This window comes from Erythrolamprus reginae, chromosome 3 (genome assembly GCF_031021105.1).
Source record: "Erythrolamprus reginae isolate rEryReg1 chromosome 3, rEryReg1.hap1, whole genome shotgun sequence".
NCBI classification, from domain to species: domain Eukaryota; kingdom Metazoa; phylum Chordata; class Lepidosauria; order Squamata; family Dipsadidae; genus Erythrolamprus; species Erythrolamprus reginae.
In genome coordinates, this window is record NC_091952.1 from 98,050,056 (window position 1) to 98,068,278 (window position 18,223).

At 34.4% G+C, this 18,223-nt stretch overlaps 1 protein-coding gene across 2 annotated transcripts in view; it reads left to right on the forward strand.

Annotated features, from left to right (window-relative positions):
* Positions 1 to 18,223, forward strand: part of XPR1 (xenotropic and polytropic retrovirus receptor 1) — a 112,100-nt gene that overhangs the window by 63,354 nt on the left and 30,523 nt on the right. The window contains exons 8-12 of one of the 2 annotated variants that reach the window (XM_070746278.1): positions 6,386 to 6,573; positions 8,372 to 8,551; positions 10,439 to 10,604; positions 11,279 to 11,473; positions 16,656 to 17,520. In XM_070746278.1, the coding sequence (XP_070602379.1) occupies positions 6,386 to 6,573; positions 8,372 to 8,551; positions 10,439 to 10,604; positions 11,279 to 11,473; positions 16,656 to 16,729 (803 nt within the window). In that variant the 3' untranslated portion in view covers positions 16,730 to 17,520. Of the gene's footprint in view, positions 1 to 6,385; positions 6,574 to 8,371; positions 8,552 to 10,438; positions 10,605 to 11,278; positions 11,474 to 16,655; positions 17,521 to 18,223 lie in introns of those variants that run through there. The other variant, XM_070746277.1, reaches the window with a different exon arrangement.

Genomic DNA, 18,223 nt, shown 5'->3' on the forward strand with positions numbered 1-18,223 from the left:
TTCAACAATATCTTAGAAGCTAATCTTGTTAACCTAAAGAGAATATTTGCATTCGGATGTTTGAGATCATACAGTAAAAGCATTTACTTTAGTAACTTTGGAAATCAAAGCAGATAACATTTCTCTGTTCTTTTGTTGTTTTGATGTACTGTACAAAATGCACAGATGGCAATAGTAGCATTTCTGTGGATAAACTAGTATTTTCAAAAAAGCACCTAGCAATAACAGAGGGTGATAGAAAGGAATGAGAAGGGAAGCCCTTAGACCAGGGGTGTCAAAATCAATTTCATCAAGGGCCACATTAGAGTTTGTGTTTGATCTCAGGGGGCCAGGTTGGGTGTGGCCAGCTTGACATCACTTATGTCAGGGGCGCCTGTAGTGGCCCGAGCATCTGCCAGAGAAAATGGGCTCCCGAGTTCTGCTTTTGGCTGCAACAGCCTCCTGCAACCCCCCGCTAGTGAAAATGGAGCTTGAGAGGGCTGTGTGCGACCTCCTGAGGTCTGTTTTTGTTGGCAGAATCATGGAGAACCAATCATTGCTGTTTCCAAGGTGCCCTCATGGGCCAGATGGAAGCATCCTGCAAGCTAAATCAGGCCCCTAGGCTTTGAGTTTGATACCCCTGCCTTAAACCAATCTGTCTTGGTCACTTCTAAATAATTGCATCCCAATAATGAAAATGGTCTGTAAGTATCCACGGAAGAAGTGTTAGGCTAAGTTGACTTACCTTTGACAGAAAAGTGAGCAAACTCATTTCTAGCAAAGGACAAAAATAGGAAAAATGTAAATAGCTTTCTCTGAAGTAAGAGGAGAAGATTATCCTGTCTCACTTCATAGACTGAATTTGGCAAATAGCCAGAAATCTTATAATCTAATTGGAAATTGTTTCTAGGACTTATTAGTAAGATTTTCTGGAATATAAACCTTAGCAACAAACATATAGGAGATGGAAGGTAGTTAGAAATGGAAAATACCCCGGCCCAATACTATTGATTTTACCCTGCTTAAGTCTTCCTTCCTTCTTTCTTTCTTTCTTTCTTTTCTTCCTTCCTTCCTTCCTTCCTTTATTTATTTGAATTTTTTTAATGTCACCCTTCTCCTTAGACTCAGGGAGGCTTTACAACATGTTAGCAATAGCACTTTTTTACAGAGCCAGTATATTGCCCCCACAATCCAGATCCTTATTTTACTCACCTTGAAAGGATGGAAGGCTGAGTCAACCTTGAGCCAGTGATGAGATTTGAACCGCTGACATGAAGATCTAGCAGTCAGCTTTAGTGGCCTGCAGTACTGCACTCTACCCACTGCGCCACCTCGGCTCATGAAATTATGAAGCAATGAATTCATCAGAAAAGACTCCAGTCCTTGATATTCTTCACCTAAAAGATACACCATAGTAAATGCATTTATATGACACTTCCTGAGATACTGTAGGTAGCTTATATATTTTTTAAAAACCTTAAAACAAAAAAAAAATAAAACAATATGTTAAAATGTAATATCCACATATAGCATTAGGAAGGTATAAAATCATCATTCATTCTTGAACTGTGTTAAAACTACCTTCCTGGACTGGGTAGAAGGGGGGAAGAGGAGATGGTTTTGTGTGAGTGGCAGGAACGTGCAAAGGCCAGCCCCTTGCACAAATGGGACTGCACATGCACCCATGTGTGTGCCAGCCTACCAGTCACACATCTTGATTGCAAATAGACCACAGCCCAGTAGTGGGCCATAGCTTGGGAGTGGGATGCAATCCACAAGTTGAGGACCCTTATCCTAGACAACTACTCCCAGTTATAGGGTACCCTCTTCTGTACAAATGACATGTTGACCAGCTGGGAATCCTCATTGGGAGCTGACAATACCTGCCTCTACACCCCTTAATATCTCATGGAATGATTCATATGTTCTCCTTGATCAACCTATATTGAACAGGCAGATTTGGCTTTCAACGGATGGTCCCAGAAGTAGCAAGGCCCAATCAATAAGGGTTATTCTAGGTAATAGCCAGATCTTGAATTTATCTTGAAGGCCAATGGAGATATTCCTCAATATAGTATATGTGTTATCCAGCTATAACTGTTCTTGTCCATTAGTAACTGATCAACTGCGTTTTTCAGCAGATGAGGCCTTTTTTCCCAGTTTGTAGTTACCCAAAACATAGAAAAGAGTATAAGTCAATTTCATAATTTGGAACAGGGCACAGCTATTGTATCAGCCAATCCTTAGCAAAGGCTGTCCTGGTTATGGTTTCTGCCTTCTGATTTTTATCTACAAATTGTCTACAAATCCAGAAGAGGCTGGCTAGTTTTAAATGATTAATGTTTACTATGACCCCAAACCCCAGATATTCTATGTTATAAGTACTATTTTGGTATATGGGACACAGAGAAGGCAAGGCAATGATAAAAGAGAAGTGAATATAGATCTGTTGGGTGGGTGAAAGAAAACCTTTTAAGGATTGTGCATGCCCTGAAAATGTTTTTGTGGAAGTGTTTAGAACCATTGTTATATCCATGACCTCTTTATTATTCAGAATTTGAAAAGATACTGCTCCTTTAAAAGGTCTAATTATTAAAATAAATGTAACTGTTAAAATAAACACATTTTTTCCCCAAGCTAATGTAGAAACCTAGAAAGGGGCTGTTTTAATGAATAGCAGATACATACTGCCTAAGATCTTGAAGCACTTCTTCTGAATCATTTTTGAAGCATGTATATTTTTTCCTTGTTTTGTTATTGATATATTCCACTTCTTTCTCTTCATTTTAGCAAGATGTCCATTTTACAACCCAATACTTCTGGGTCTTTACAGTTTTTTTGGTTTTGCTTATTAAGTATGCTGGCATCCTCCCGGAATGACACCCCCCCCCCCCCAATTACAATGATATGCATTCTTGCAGTTTCAGACTAATAACAAGCATTTAGATTTATTTGACTGTCTTATTATTAATCTCATAGGGATCTTGTTCCCATTTTGAAATCAAATGTGGACATTTGGACATTTCCCATTTGTTTCCACTTCTTGTTTGTGTGGTCATTGTTCCCATTCATTTTAAGAATATTTGTATCTGGCATTAGATTTTGATGCCACCATGTAGAATTTGGGACAGAATGCTTTCCTTTTGATCTTTCGATCACCTGTGCTAAATCATAATCACATAAGATATATAAGCATTTTGTCAGTTGGCAATCGTATTTTAAAATATTTGAAATTATCTATTTTGCACTTTGAACTTTTTAAACTTCTTGATTTATTTTTCTAACATGAGATTACCTTCCATATTTTGGTAGAATTGAAAGAAATTAGTGTATTCCTACTGCCAAATTGCTACTTATGTCTGCCACTGTATTTCAAAAGCTGTAAGAGAGTCACTAGAAGAGAATTTGAAGTGTTCTCAATTCTTTTGTTTTTTCTAATTTATAATCATCACCATACATACAGTGCCCATGATGCATATTCTAAATATCCCTTACTTTTCCAAGACTGGAATTATGTTCGTTTATTTTTCATGGAGTCTTCATTTAGTTGGCAATACAGATCTAAAAATATACAGAAGTTTAATTTCTTTTTACTACTGTTTAAAATTTTCTGACTGAAGTAGTATTAAATGGTTCAAGGGATAGCTTATGCCAGTCATGAGAACTACAATGGCACTAATTAATTCAGCTATTTAGCAATCTTCTCACTTATACCTGGTTTTTTTTAAAAAAAAACTGAGAAGAGTATTAAGACTATTTTTCAGGGGCTCATGGAGAAATAAAAGCTTATAAAGAGAAATAGAAGAAGAATTTCTTCTACTTCTTGGAAACCAAATAAGGAAATACGGGAAATTGTCTTGATTTAATTGATTTAATTTGATTTGATTTATTGGATTTGTATGCCGCCCCTCTCCGGAGACTCGGGGCGGCTAACAACAATAATAGAACAGTATACACAATAATCCAATAGTAAAAACAATTAAAAACCCATTAAAGTAAAAACCAAACACATTCAGACATACCATGCATAAAATTGTAAAGACCTAGGGGGAAAGAGCAGGTAGAGTGCTGTACTGCAGGCCACTGAAGCTGACTTGTAGATCTGAAGGTCAGCGGTTCAAATCTCATCACCGGCTCAAGGTTGACTCAGCCTTCCATCCTTCCGAGGTGGGTAAAATGAGGATCCGGATTGTGGGGGCAATAGCCTAGCTCTGTTAAAAAAGTGCTATTGCTAACATGTTGTAAGCCGCCCTGAGTCTAAGGAGAAGGGCGGCATAAAAATTGAATTAATAACAATAATAATAATAATAATAATAATAATAATAATAATAATAATAATAATGCTTCACATTGTCACATGATTTCCTAGAAATTGTCCAAAATTGCCAAGATAATTTTAAATCAATTCACAAGTTATTTATTATATCCGTATTTCAGATATTTCCAGGAAATATAAGATACATGGTCACTGCCAGCTGACAAAAGCAGAACATTCTCTTGCCAGAATAGCATTTTAAAATATTATCCTAAATATTTTGCCTTAGTTTACTTGCTAAGCTATGATTGAATGCATATGGGATATGGTGATAAATAAATAAGTAAATACATAAATGGTATGAAGAAAGGGAGCAAACAGTTTTCTCTCATAATGTCACAATTTGGGGTCATCAAAGAAAAAAGATTATTACAGTGGGTAGAAAGGCATAACGAGAGCCAATTTGGTGTACTGGTTAAGGTATCAGATTAGAAACTGGGAGACACTGAATTGTAGTCCCTCTTTTGGCATGAAAGTCGATTGGATGACTTAGTCACTCACTTTCAAGCCAATCTACTTCACAGGTTTGTTGTTGTGAGGAAAATGGGAGGAGAAATGAGTATTAGGTGTGTTTGCTGCCTTGAGTTATAAAAATAATAAAGGTGGAATATAAATAAACAAGCTTTGATTTATTGCCATATGATAGTAATAGGAATTATCTTGGTTGGCTGTAAAAGTGGATAGACTATATCTGTAGCAATTAATGATGTGGATTGTATGGAATGTCTTCAAAGGTTACATGCTTCTCAGAATCAACTGCTAGGGAACATCAAAGGGAAAGAACTTTTATATCATTGAACTGATGCTGTCAGTTGCATTGAAATGGCCATATAAAGCGTTTTGTTTATGCATGGCAGCTAGGACTACTGTATATCTTGTAGTAAAATGAAAAAGGAATAGAGAATTGGATAAATGAAATAACAAAGGAGAAGATCAAAAAATCTCCCGAACTCTTTTTATTGGGTATTTCAAATACAAAGTATAAAAAAGAAACTTATTATTTAATAATACATATATTGGTTGCGGCGCGAATAGGATTCGCACAGAAATGGAAAGAAAAAACAATACCAAAAGATACTGAAGTATTTTAAAAAATTATAGAATGTGCGGAACTAGATATGATGACTAAACGTTTAAATAACCAAACTGAAACAGAATATTATAAAATATGGGATAAAGTATATGATTGGTGGAATTTTAAAAATGGTATTAATAATTAATTATAATATAGAATGAAATAGTAAATAGTATTACTAATAACCTTTTTTCCTTTTCCTTTTGTATAAGCATAGAATATTTTAAAATATAAAGAAATTTAATTAATAAGTTTAATATTAAAAATATAGAGTTAAATCTAACAAGAATGTAACTTACAAGTGTGGTATTTCTGCTTTGATCTGATTACAGTTAGGAATTTTTATATTTTTGTATTAGTTAGACTTCTACGACAACCGGAGCAATGGTAGCTCCTTAAATGTTTAGTGTTGTATGTCCTTGTTTGTCCTTTTGAAAATTCAATAAAAATATTTAAAAAAGAAAGAAAAAGGAATAGTCATGTCTGACTCACATTCAAGTTTCTATTGGGGTAATGAAACGTGCCCCATGTATACCTAGGTTAAGGTGCATCCCAAGATAAATAGGACCAAGCACAATTACAGACACAACTATGCTAATTTCTTCCAACAATATGGAAATGGTTTTACCCCGGTGTTCCCTATCATAGCACCAAGGCCTGCTTTTGTTTATCGTCTAAATTCAGACAGGATCAGACCAGTGTTGCTCCCTGCTGAAACTTTCTACATATTACTGAAATATAATTCCCAGTATTCATCACAGGTTAGGTCAGCCCGCTGGTAAGTGTAGTTCGGCAAATATGGAGAGTCAGTTGACTCTCTGTCCTGCTCATTCAAGGAACATAATTGCTGAAATTAGCAAGTGTGCCTTTTAAATGTTATTATAGAATTTTAAATGTTATTACAGAATTTTAAATACAGAGAATATATGTCCTTTATTATAAAGAAAGAGTTGTTTAGTTATCTCTCCGAAGTTGTTTGTTTTGTATATGTTTGATTTGTATCTTTTACTTGATAGGTGTGTTTAAAATGGACGGATCAAACGTGTGGCCCCTGATAAGAATCTATCGAGGGGGTTTTCTTCTGATAGAATTCCTTTTTCTCCTTGGCATTAACACATATGGTTGGAGGCAAGCTGGAGTGAATCATGTTCTCATATTTGAACTCAATCCCCGCAGTAATTTATCCCATCAGCATCTTTTTGAGGTAAGTTCTATAATTAAAGGAGTTTTACATGCTCCTGTGCTTATTTTGAAAAGCAGGACTTCATAAGTTCAGGAGCACAGCTAAATATGTATGTTGTTTTATTTATTGGGAAGTTTTTTTCCCTAAGATTTTTCTTTAAAATGGAAGCATCTCAGATCACTGGCCATACTGACTAGGTAACTCAGCATCTGACTAAGAATTTTTGGTTTTTGTGTTATGATGCTATAATTGCAGAATGCGGCCGCGAGAGCTATCATGGGGCTTCCTAGATTCGCCCACGTTTCTACAACACTCCGTGGCCTGCACTGGCTGCCGATCAGTTTCCAGTCACAATTCAAAGTGTTGATAATGACCTTTAAAGCCCTACATGGCATTGGACCAGAATACCTCCGGAACCGCCTTCTACCGCACGAATCCCAGCGGCCAATAAGGTCCCACAGAGTTGGCCTTCTCCGGGTCCCGTCGACCAAACAATGTCGTTTGGCGGGCCCCAGGGGAAGAGCCTTCTCTGTGGCGGCCCCAGCCCTCTGGAATCAACTTCCCCCAGAGATTAGAACGGCCCCCACCCTCCTTGTCTTTCGCAAGTTACTTAAGACCCACCTATATCACCAGGCATGGGGGAACTAAGACATCTCCCCCAGGCTTATTATATTTCATGTTTGATGTGTATGTGCTGTATGATTTTTAATTGTTGAGGTTTTTATATATTTTATTATTAGATTTGTTCCATTGTTATACTGTTTTTATTACTGTTGTGAGCCGCCCCGAGTCTTCGGAGAGGGGCGGCATACAAATCTAATAAATTATTATTATTATTATTAATTTAAATATTGGCTATGAATGAAAATTATTTATTTATATGTAAAATTTATTTGCTGCCCATATTGTATTCAATGACTTTGGGTGGCTTACAGTACAATAATAAAAATGTTATTACTGTCTTCCCTTTCTGTTTTGGAAATATTAAAATATTTTAATGGGTTCTAATTAAAATTCCTTTTTAAAAAGGCCTTTGTATCAGCAGAAGTGAAATGAGCTAATATTTTCTTGAAAGGGCATTCTATAGATACACTTACTACTATAATCTAAAACATCTTGCACTCATCTACTGACATTTAAATGGAAGAGTGAGAATTGTTATTCAAAATGTTGGGTTAGTATTGATTGACGAAGTCATTTTCCATACACAGGTAATCCTCAATTTATCACTGTAATTGAGCCTGAATTATGGTAGTAAATCATGGCAGTCATTAAAGTCATTTTTGGGACTGCCCAATTTTACAACCTTTTTTGTAGTGGCCGTTAAGTGAACACTACGAACCCATTTTAGCCAATGAGCATTTTTCCCCAGAAACCAGAAATAAATGCCAGTTTCTGGCAAAAATTGCTGAAAATATACGTGGATCAGTTGCCAAGTGCCCAAAATATAATTGAACTGTGTCTGTGGAGGGCACAATTGAAACTTCAAAAACATGTTGTAGGTAGCTCTGGGGACATCTGCTGTAACTTTGAATGGTCACTAAGAGATCAATCATAAGTCAAGAACCACTTAGAGTTCATTTAGGAGTAAGATAGCTGGTAACAGTGAGATGGGTGACATATACATTTAATAAATAAATATAGTTTGTTGCTGAATGATATAAGTTTAAAACTTAAACTTAGAATTGGAATTGGAGCCAAAATAAATTAATAAGTAATGTAATACTGAAGTAATATATTCCTCATATATATATTGTGTCATGCCTTAGCTGCACATAACTGCTAAAATTTGCATATTTTAAAAATGTATTTTTTCTAGATTGCTGGATTCCTTGGAATGCTATGGTGTCTGAGTCTGTTGGCATGTATTTATGGAGATAGCACTGGATTTCCTATGCAGGCAAACCCACTTATCTTGTATGGATTTATGCTGCTGTTCCTTATCAATCCTACAAAAACCTTTTACTACAAGTCTCGATTTTGGCTGCTTAAACTCTTGGTATGTCAAGATCTAACTAAAATCCATCAGCAAAATCACTACACTATTTTTGGAATATAGTAGTTCCATCTCCATTGCTGAAATAAGTATCATTTTATATAACAACTGATCAGATGTACTGTGAATTCTTCTACTTTACCTACTACACTTTTTAGTATAAGTGATTGCAATGTACGCTGGCATTTTATAACCCATCTCATTATCAGTGTGTAACATAAAATTTAACCATTGTATTTTGTTCTTATATCCAAAATATAAATATCTATAATAGATATGACTTATCATTGCTGCTGCAAAGTATTGTTCCATTCTACTGTATCATATATTTCCAACATTAAGAGTGTTGCTTTGCTCACTCATTCCCTTGTAGCGTTTGACTCAGCTCCTTAAAGAATGAATCAGTGAACTCTAGCTTAATATTCATAACATTGTTAAGCAAATTCATACTGAGGTTAGCTGGTTTGAAATCAGTGGGGAACTGAAACTGGTAACTCAGCAAAATCCATGTATAACAAGCAGAAGAAGAGACAATTGAATAAGGAAAATTATGAAATAATCAGTTGATATTTACAATTACAAAATTCAAAATGGTGCACAATGTATATTAATTTGAATATAAATGAACTAGCTAAATGACTACAATATTTGATCATTCATCATGAATATTCTGTTCTTTTTCATTCTGAATTTGATCCAACTAGCTAAGAATGGAAAGAATGATTGCTACCAATTAGCACAAATGCAAGAATTTCCGAATAAAATTCATTGTAATTATACTTTGGCAAAAAGTGTCTAATTTATTCCCGGAGGAATCTAAAAGATATGTGAGGTATCTTAATATCAGCAGCAAATCCATTTCGGGCATGAAAGCTGTCTGGGAAACTTTGGCCCAGTCACTCTGTCATCCCAACTCACCTCACAGGGTTGTTGTTGTGGAGAAAATAGGAAGAGGAAGAACTAATGTATTTTTGCTACCTTGAGCTGCTTACAAAGTAAAGAGATGGGATAAAAATCCAATAAACAATCCTCTGCCATCTGCTTGTTTGTATTGTATAGATCTTGGTGTTGCCATTTTAGCATTGGGATGTTGATTTAACTAACCATGCAGGAAGAACTATAATCTAAGATAAATGGAGCATGAAATGGCCTAGTTTGAGAAACACATAGCTGAAGGCAGAATGGACTGAGATAGAAAAGAATCTGTTTTTACTATTTCTTCCACTATGGTTGCAATATTGTGCGAAAGCAAACATTTCTACTAATGTCATCTTTAGTTCTACATAGTTTTCCTAAACTTGATGCTTGGAGAGAAACAACATACAAAGTATTTTATAATCCATTAAATAATTTTATAAAATTGCTAATGTTAACTAATGCTATAGTATTACTAAACACTTTCCCTATTGAAATTAATTACAAAACTCTCAATTATAATACAGTTTTAATTTGAATGTATATTATAGTAAATGTAAAACAAAATTTGAATACAAATTCCCAGTCCCAATATTATCTGCAAACTTTCTTTAAAAAATTTTTTTTAGTAAATACTGAAGGTGATCAAAGCATTTTAAAAATTAGATACATCACCTCCCTCAGTCCACTATCTTTGGTCATACATACTAAACTAGTGTGAGTTTTAAGTTCAAAACAACTAGGACATTGGATTGTTACATTCTGTGCAGTAGGACAAACCAAGCTTATAATAATTAGGCATGCTATTTACATAGAATTGCACCGACAAGCCCTTTAGTTTCTATATCTGCCTTGTAAAATTAAATGCTAGGATAATTTCTGTAATGCAATTTTACCATTTAAGAGAAAATGTTTCAACTTTCAGGGTCTGAGTTTTTCCAATGTTATATTTAAATCTTTTTTTTTTTTTTGTAGTTCCGGGTATTCACTGCCCCCTTCCATAAGGTGGGTTTTGCAGATTTTTGGCTCGCTGACCAGCTTAATAGTCTGGCTGTAATACTTATGGACCTTGAATACATGATCTGTTTCTATAGTTTTGAGCTCCAGTGGAAAGCTAAAAATGCATTGCTGGAAGATCCAGGTATGTCCGTGAGAAGAGAATTGGTAACCACATTATAAATTGTGTGCATTGTGTGTTTCCAAAAAATTTGTCCTTTATTTGTTCAATGCAACCATACAGTCACATTCATTATACACTAGACAACCCTGCTCCATTGGGTCATTGTTTGAGAGCTATTTCCTTAAATGGAGAAACAGAACAACCCAGGGCTGGCAAAAAAAAAAGTAAGGGGAGCAGAAGTGACTTTTGAGTCCTTGCCAGCTTCCCCATTGAGTTTCCTTATGGGAATCAGGCAAGAAGCATCAGAATTCTTCCCTCCTCTACCCTTCCCTCCTCGGTTCCTCAGTGAGGGAGGGAATGGGGGATTTTGAGATTAGGTAGAAAATTGTCACAAAATGGAAATGAAAAGTATGTGACCTCTGTAGCAGTACAGCAACAGCCAGTATCACTGAAGAACTTTCAGCAGCCTAGCTTTCCCATATAGATATTCATTATCTCTTTTATTGGGGATGGAGTGGGATGGAAATAAAGAATTGTATTTATTTGCTACGTCTTTATTTTCCAATATTCCCTTATCTCTGAACACACATATGTTATTTGATTTATATTGTTGAATGTTAGCTGGAATTGCTCATCTGTAATTCACAATACCATTTTCCTAGAGATTTCTTACCTTTTGATTTTTTTTTTAATAGGCGTTCGTATTTGCAACACCTATGCCTATGGTGTGCGTGCAGTTGTTCAATGCATTCCTGCTTGGCTGAGGTTTGTCCAGTGCCTGCGCCGATATCGTGATACTAAACGGGCCTTTCCCCATCTGGTTAATGCTGGGAAATACTCCACCACATTTTTTATGGTAACATTTGCAGCCCTTTACAGCACCCACAAAGGTATTATTTTGAGATCTTTTCTTATAAGTTCAGGGTCTCTGTTTTTTAAGTGCCAGCTTATTTAAGATTTCTCAGAATTACTTACTTAACTTTACTGGGGTCATTATCCAGCACAAGATTTTATAGACTTGTGGACAGTGTGTATTTATGAGTCAAAGTAATCCTTGGTTAATGATGGCAGTTGCAATTGGGAACTCCATTGCTAAGGAAAGCTAAATGACTACACCAACTTATGACAGCATTTCCAGCAGTTCCAGTTTTGGTTGTTAGGCGAAACATCATGTGATTGTCATTTGTGATCCCCTGCTGGCTTTCCCAATGACTGCTTCTCAGAAGCCAATAGTGGGGTCACAAATGGTGATTCAGTAATTGCAAGATGCTACGACCATCATACCTATGAACCCCCTAATTAGGATCACGTGGCCACAGGAATACTGTAACAATTGCAGCTTCTAAGACTGGTAATAAGTCTACTTGTTCAGCTTTGGTGTAACTTCAGAGTATTGCTGAACAAATAGTCATTCGATGAGAACTATTTAAGACATAAAAGGTAAATTTAAAGAAGTTCTACTGAGAAAATTAAGTAAAAGAAATTTATTTATTTTTTCTATTCTGCTACGGAACTTAATTAACCAAGCAGCAGAAATAAATGAATCCTCTGTACTCACTTATTAAAACAATTGTATTTTATTATAATTCTAGGCAATCATATCCTTTCAGTTCTTAGCTTTCAAATTAGTGCATAACTTTCCTGTATCTATTAAGTACATGATGCATAAAGACGCACATGCACTAATATACCCACACACCCACAATTTATATAAAAAGACCATTTACTATTCCCAAAGGGGTTTGCCAAATTTTAATTATAGTAAAGATATCATCAATATCATCCTCTATTTCATTTATTAAATTTATTGTTTGCTTAATCCAAACGACTCTGGGTGGGTTACAACATATCAAAATTAAAACGATTAAAAACAGAACTTCAAACATAGGAGCTTGGACCAAAAACAACCCAACTACAACAATAGAAGAACACAATATGAGCCGCACACACAATCAGAACCTAGTTTTAAGAGACAGGTTTTAAAAAGCCTTTTGGAATCCAAAGAGAGTGTGTGCCATACCTATCATAGAGTGGATGCTATTCAGGAGCTGTGACAGAAGACGTGCATCTTTGGTTACATAATGCTAAATAAGAATGCAAATACCATAAACATGCATGCAAGAGGAGTTATAAAATTAGTTTTAAATGCTAGGCCTGTAAATTGATTCTAATTGTTTCCAATTAAATCAATTGCTCTGTTTATACAGTCAGTGCCATTTTTAAACATCTCTTAAGATATATGCAAATGTATTTTTATTATAAACAAAGATAGTTTAGCTCACAGAATCTATAATATTTCAAGATGTAGTAATTACTACCTTTCTGATACCAGTATACTAACCTACTGCATGAAGCCGAAATATATCATTGTCTGATGAATGTGAAGAAAAATAACCAGTTCTAGAAAAGTGCCTATTTATTACGCATATTATACACAAGCACACAAACACACAGAGCTTAAAACAGAAATAAATGCAAATCGATAGGAAATTCTTTTAAATTATTAATATGCAGACTGAGATCTCTGAACCATTGTATTCCTACATCTCTGTGGAAACCACAGTGATTTCCTTTTGTTGTTTTTACAGAAGAATAAACCATTTAGTACGTTAAGCATCTTTAACTTCCTTTGATCCCACCTCTTTCAACTATTACTCTAGTGAAGAGGTTTAATATTATTCTAAAATATATACTAATTTATTCAGTTTTGCACATATTTCACTTTATATGTAAGAATAGAAAAGCTTCCAACTTTGTTCTATTACACCCCAGTAAATGTCTAATTTTCTTCAGTTGACTTATATTTTTTATAATTTTTAAGATAAACATCAGGCGGTGGGAGAAGGGTCAAAAATTATATATTAACTATCAGTAAGCGATGCAAATGTAAGAAATAAAATCCAATCACTTTATAAAGAATGAACAATGTAACCCAGAGATGAAGTAAATGAAGGATACAAAATTGAATCTTCCCGGGTGAAGGAATTTTTATTTTTCTGTTTGGTGATGGTTTTATGTTTTGTTTTTTGTAAAAATTTTAAAAAATCAATAAAAATTATATTTTAAAAAAACCCACATCAGGCTTTATATGGAAACCTACTGTAGATCTTCTTCCCAATTTGATGATAGTGAAGAAGAATCAACATTTTAAACATCATAGTAAAATCTAAATGTTTACATGTAAATTTGAGGATATTGGCATTACACTTGCATCAAAATTAACAATATTGAAAAAAAAATTCCTTGAGGAGAAGCCGAGGTGGAAAGGAATGGTGGATGGTGCTGCTTGAAGGCATATGTAGGACTTTTCCTTACTTCCAGAAACATAAAACATTGGTGCCTAATGCAGCGCACACCGAAAAACCCTTGCCTTCAGAAAGATTATGGGAAAATGTAGAGAAAGGCTTTGTAAGACTTGTTTATTCAGTAAGAATAATATGTACAGTATGTCAAGAAAGAGAGAGAGAGAGATTCCTGGTATGGCAGATTGTTTCTGAATAGACTTTGAGGCTTAAAAAACCCTGTTTTCATCCATCTTGTACCAAATTGATAGGCAATACATTTTTTTACAGGTCTACCCAGAAGTACATTTCATTCATTTTAGTAAAATTTAGTTTTGGATTAACATTCTGAACTAAAATTCAAGCAAAACCTTTTCCAGAATTAATATAAGTCAAAGTAAAGCATGAAAAATGATTAGAAAAAAAAATATGATTAGATAAATAAGACAGTTTCAAATATCTGCATCCATTTCTTTGCTTTTTTTCTTTCTTTCTTTGCCTGGCCTGTTTATGAGGTACTGAGAATATCTTTTTATATAGTTAGAGTTATTTGGAATTCTGGAAACAACCCAGAGCAAAGAAATCTAATTCCAGAGTTGTATAAGTGGTTATATAATACTTGAACATTCTAATAAAAAGAAAATAAAGGAAATGTTTTCAAAACATGATAAAATTATAGTCAGCAAAGATGAATTAGAAATTGTTTAACATAGAATAATAAATGGCAAAAAATAGAGCATGTGAAATATTTTCTTTCTGTGAAATAGAATTTTCACTTGTATCTTTGTACAAGCAAATGACCAATATTCACTCTTCATGTGCTTGGATTTTATCATACCTGAAGAAAATAAGTAGTCTGATTTCTCTAAAGGGACACATTTCTCAATTATCATCTTACTACATCTTCAAAACAAATATTTTATTTTCCAACATAAAACAAATATAACCAGTACCTGTAAATAATTATAGTATCAGAATTCATTTATTTAAAGAAATTTGAAGACCACCTAACTGATCAGATGACTCTTGGTTGCATCCATAAGTGAAAGTCAAAACTAACAGAAATCAAAATAGTGAAACATGATTATACGTATCCACATACTTGGGCATGACAGACGTTTTCTCAGTGGAATTCTCAGTTATCTCAATGGTTAGAAGGAAAGTCACATCTTCATGGCTCTGTGAAAGGCTAATAGGTTTGGACCATCTGAACAGAAGTGGGGGGTGACTCATTTAAAAGGGCAGTGACAGCAGCAAAGGAGGCATATCTTATTAGTTGACATACCGCCTCAGAGAGTGATATGGCACATTCCCATTTTATGTAACTTTCATAATTCTTTACTTTTTATTATTCTGGTTAAAAAATAATGCTTGTGCATTTCTCTTATTATTGAGATGTGGTGACTTTGGCTGACATTTTGGATCTTTATATTGCCATTTCCTCACCATTGCAGTATCACCAAAGGCTGCTTTTTATTGAAAAATATTTGAATTATTGTCTAAAGCTAACATAATTAGTTTGATCAATTCTTTTGTAAATTTTAAATTGCTTCCATTCTATAATTTTTCAGTTAGACTTTCAAAAAAGTTGCATAAAAGGCTCGGTGTAAAATTAGCATACCCAAAGATGTTATGAGAATTGGTTAAGCATGTAGCTACTGTATATGTGAACAATTTTATGGTAATCAGGAGATGATATCATTTATCTTTTTTTCTAATCAAAGGCCAATTATTAATTAGTTATTAATAGTATTAAATCTTTGGAAATTTTCTTCTTTAGGAATGACTGTCAAACAACAGTTTGATTTTGTTATAACTGAAATTCCCTTTCTTTTTAAAAAAAATATATTTGTATTGGTTTTGCACATAAGGTTACATGAAACAAACATAAAACAGTGCACAGTGCATGTGCCCATCACCCGACTGACAATGCCCACCACCACCACTACCAATTGCGGAGGGTTCAAATATTTACTAGATTATGTTCTTTTATTTCCTTAGCTCTAATTTGCATTTGTTTACTATTCAAAGAGTGATTGTTTATTTTTCACATTTTCGTCACAAATTCTACTCAACATATAATCTTTCACCTTATTCCATCGTACCATCAGCTTCTCCAATTTATTTTCATCAAAATTGTTTAATCTTATTTCCATTATTTCAAAATGAATGTGATCCACCATGTACCAGTACCAGTTCTGTAATGTCCATTTTATAGACTCTTTCCAACCCATAAAATTCCCTTTCTTATAATGCATCTTTCAAAAATGTGTTTGCATTTTTTTTCTTTCCTTCCATCTTTTATTTAAGCAAAACGTAATGTTGAAACTAGTTTAGAGATGATAACATGCCCAATTAAACAGATATTCCAAGGCATTTATAAATGACTAGAAAAAAAGCAGAAAACAGCAGGGATCATCACTGGAATTTAGAATTGATGTGTGTTTCTGAAGGATATTTACTTGAAGGAAAAGACGATGGGGATGGGGGAGGAAGCAGTTCACTTACTGTCGGAATTCTGCCAAAGAAAAGAGCTGTCATGGTTGTCATGGTAACCAAAAAAATTCATTATTTTTTAAACCTTCCTACCCCCATTACTGGCCTTATCCCTCCTATGCTCTTATATGCCAGTTGCTGATTTCAGAAAGAAGTGAGTGTTAGACTTCCACTCTGGAAATGAATACTACTTTGTGTGGATGCTACTTCAACCTATTTCAACTTTTTTTTTTTTGATGGGCTTGTTTTCCTTCATTGATTTTTTGATGTTGAAATTTCTGGCTGTATTCCCAAGACAAAATCCCTGGGGGAGAAAGAGAGCCAGCGAGCAAGAGAGAGATTAAGAAGGCGTGGAATTCTGTGGGATGAAATAAAGAAAGAAATAATATTCCACCTGGAATTACTCTGCATTATAGTCCAATGCTCCCAAGAGAGAAATAGATAAGAATTATGTTCCTTTTTAATGAATTTACCAAATTTTGCATATTTCTTTTATGAATGAGTCAAAATTGACAGCTCTAGTATGCCTGTTCTTAGAATTTTTTATATATGCTTTGCTTCCCAGTTTTGCTCTGAAAATGTGATAGCCTAATTTGAAATTAAATTGGATATAGCTTGGATATATAAAGTCACTGACTTGAAGGTGACAGTTTTTACAAGATAATGGTTGATTCAGGCAGTCTGTAGCAATTTTAAAGTTAAGGCAGTTTTTGATAACCTCTCAGTTTCTTGGTCTCACTATCATGGTTCAATGTTTAACAGAAACCACAGTGAGTGACCCTCCCAGAAAGCTTATCATAGTCATTGTGTTCTGTGCCAGTTTTTGATAGCATACATCATTGATTATTTCCTTCTCAGTTACACTGAACAGAATATATTATTTGACTTTTCTAGATAATTTAACAGTAAACATTCATTGGCAGTAAATACAATGTTAACAGTCTGTAGTATAGAAATGATTCTGTATGGCTATTTATAGGCTATTTACACAATGTATATAAGGGCAGTATTTGCTTAGTGACCACAATTGGGATTGGTAGATCTGTCACTAAACCTCACAGACACTAAGTGAAACATCACATTACTGCAATAGGTTTATAACCTTACTTCTGCCATGGCCGTTAAATAAATCAGGCATGGTTGCAATGCAACATATCACATAACCGTAACTTTCAATGTCATTGCTGCTTTCTCCAATTGATACTGTTAGTTGCGATGTACTTGTTAGTATGTAGCATACAAATGGCAATAAAATGACTAAGGGATGCAATGGCTGTAAATGCCTTGTGGTGAAGTAGCTGAATGGTCACATGATGGTGGGATACTGCATGGTTATAAACATGCAATCATAACTTCAAATGACCACCAAGCAAGTCAGTCAGTAAGTGAGGTCTACCTGTGATAAGAATTTGAAAGAAAAATCACGTAAAAAGTTATACTTTATAGAGGGAACGTTACAATTTGTGGTGCTCACTTGTATTAATTTTTTGCCTTGTTAAAATAGCCAATGTAAACTATTATACTTGAAAGACAATTGTTAGCTTGAGGAATACCTCCATTTTTTTACTTTTGTATTTTGATGCATTTTTACATGTTTCAGAAATCAAGTAACACATTTTGTGTGATTGTTCAATATAGATGAGTGAACTTTTTATTTCAACAAGTTTCTGACAAATCCGGCCTTCCAAAATAATTGTTGAGCACACTTCACAGCATGTAAACCTGTGCAAAAAAGTACAGTAATTTATTTTCAAAATTATTGTATAATTATTTTGATGAAGTTAATATCAGTTAACCATCAGTTAATGGTACATAGGTTTCTGCCTAATTTGGGAAAATTAACTAGGCAGAAAGACCAAAATG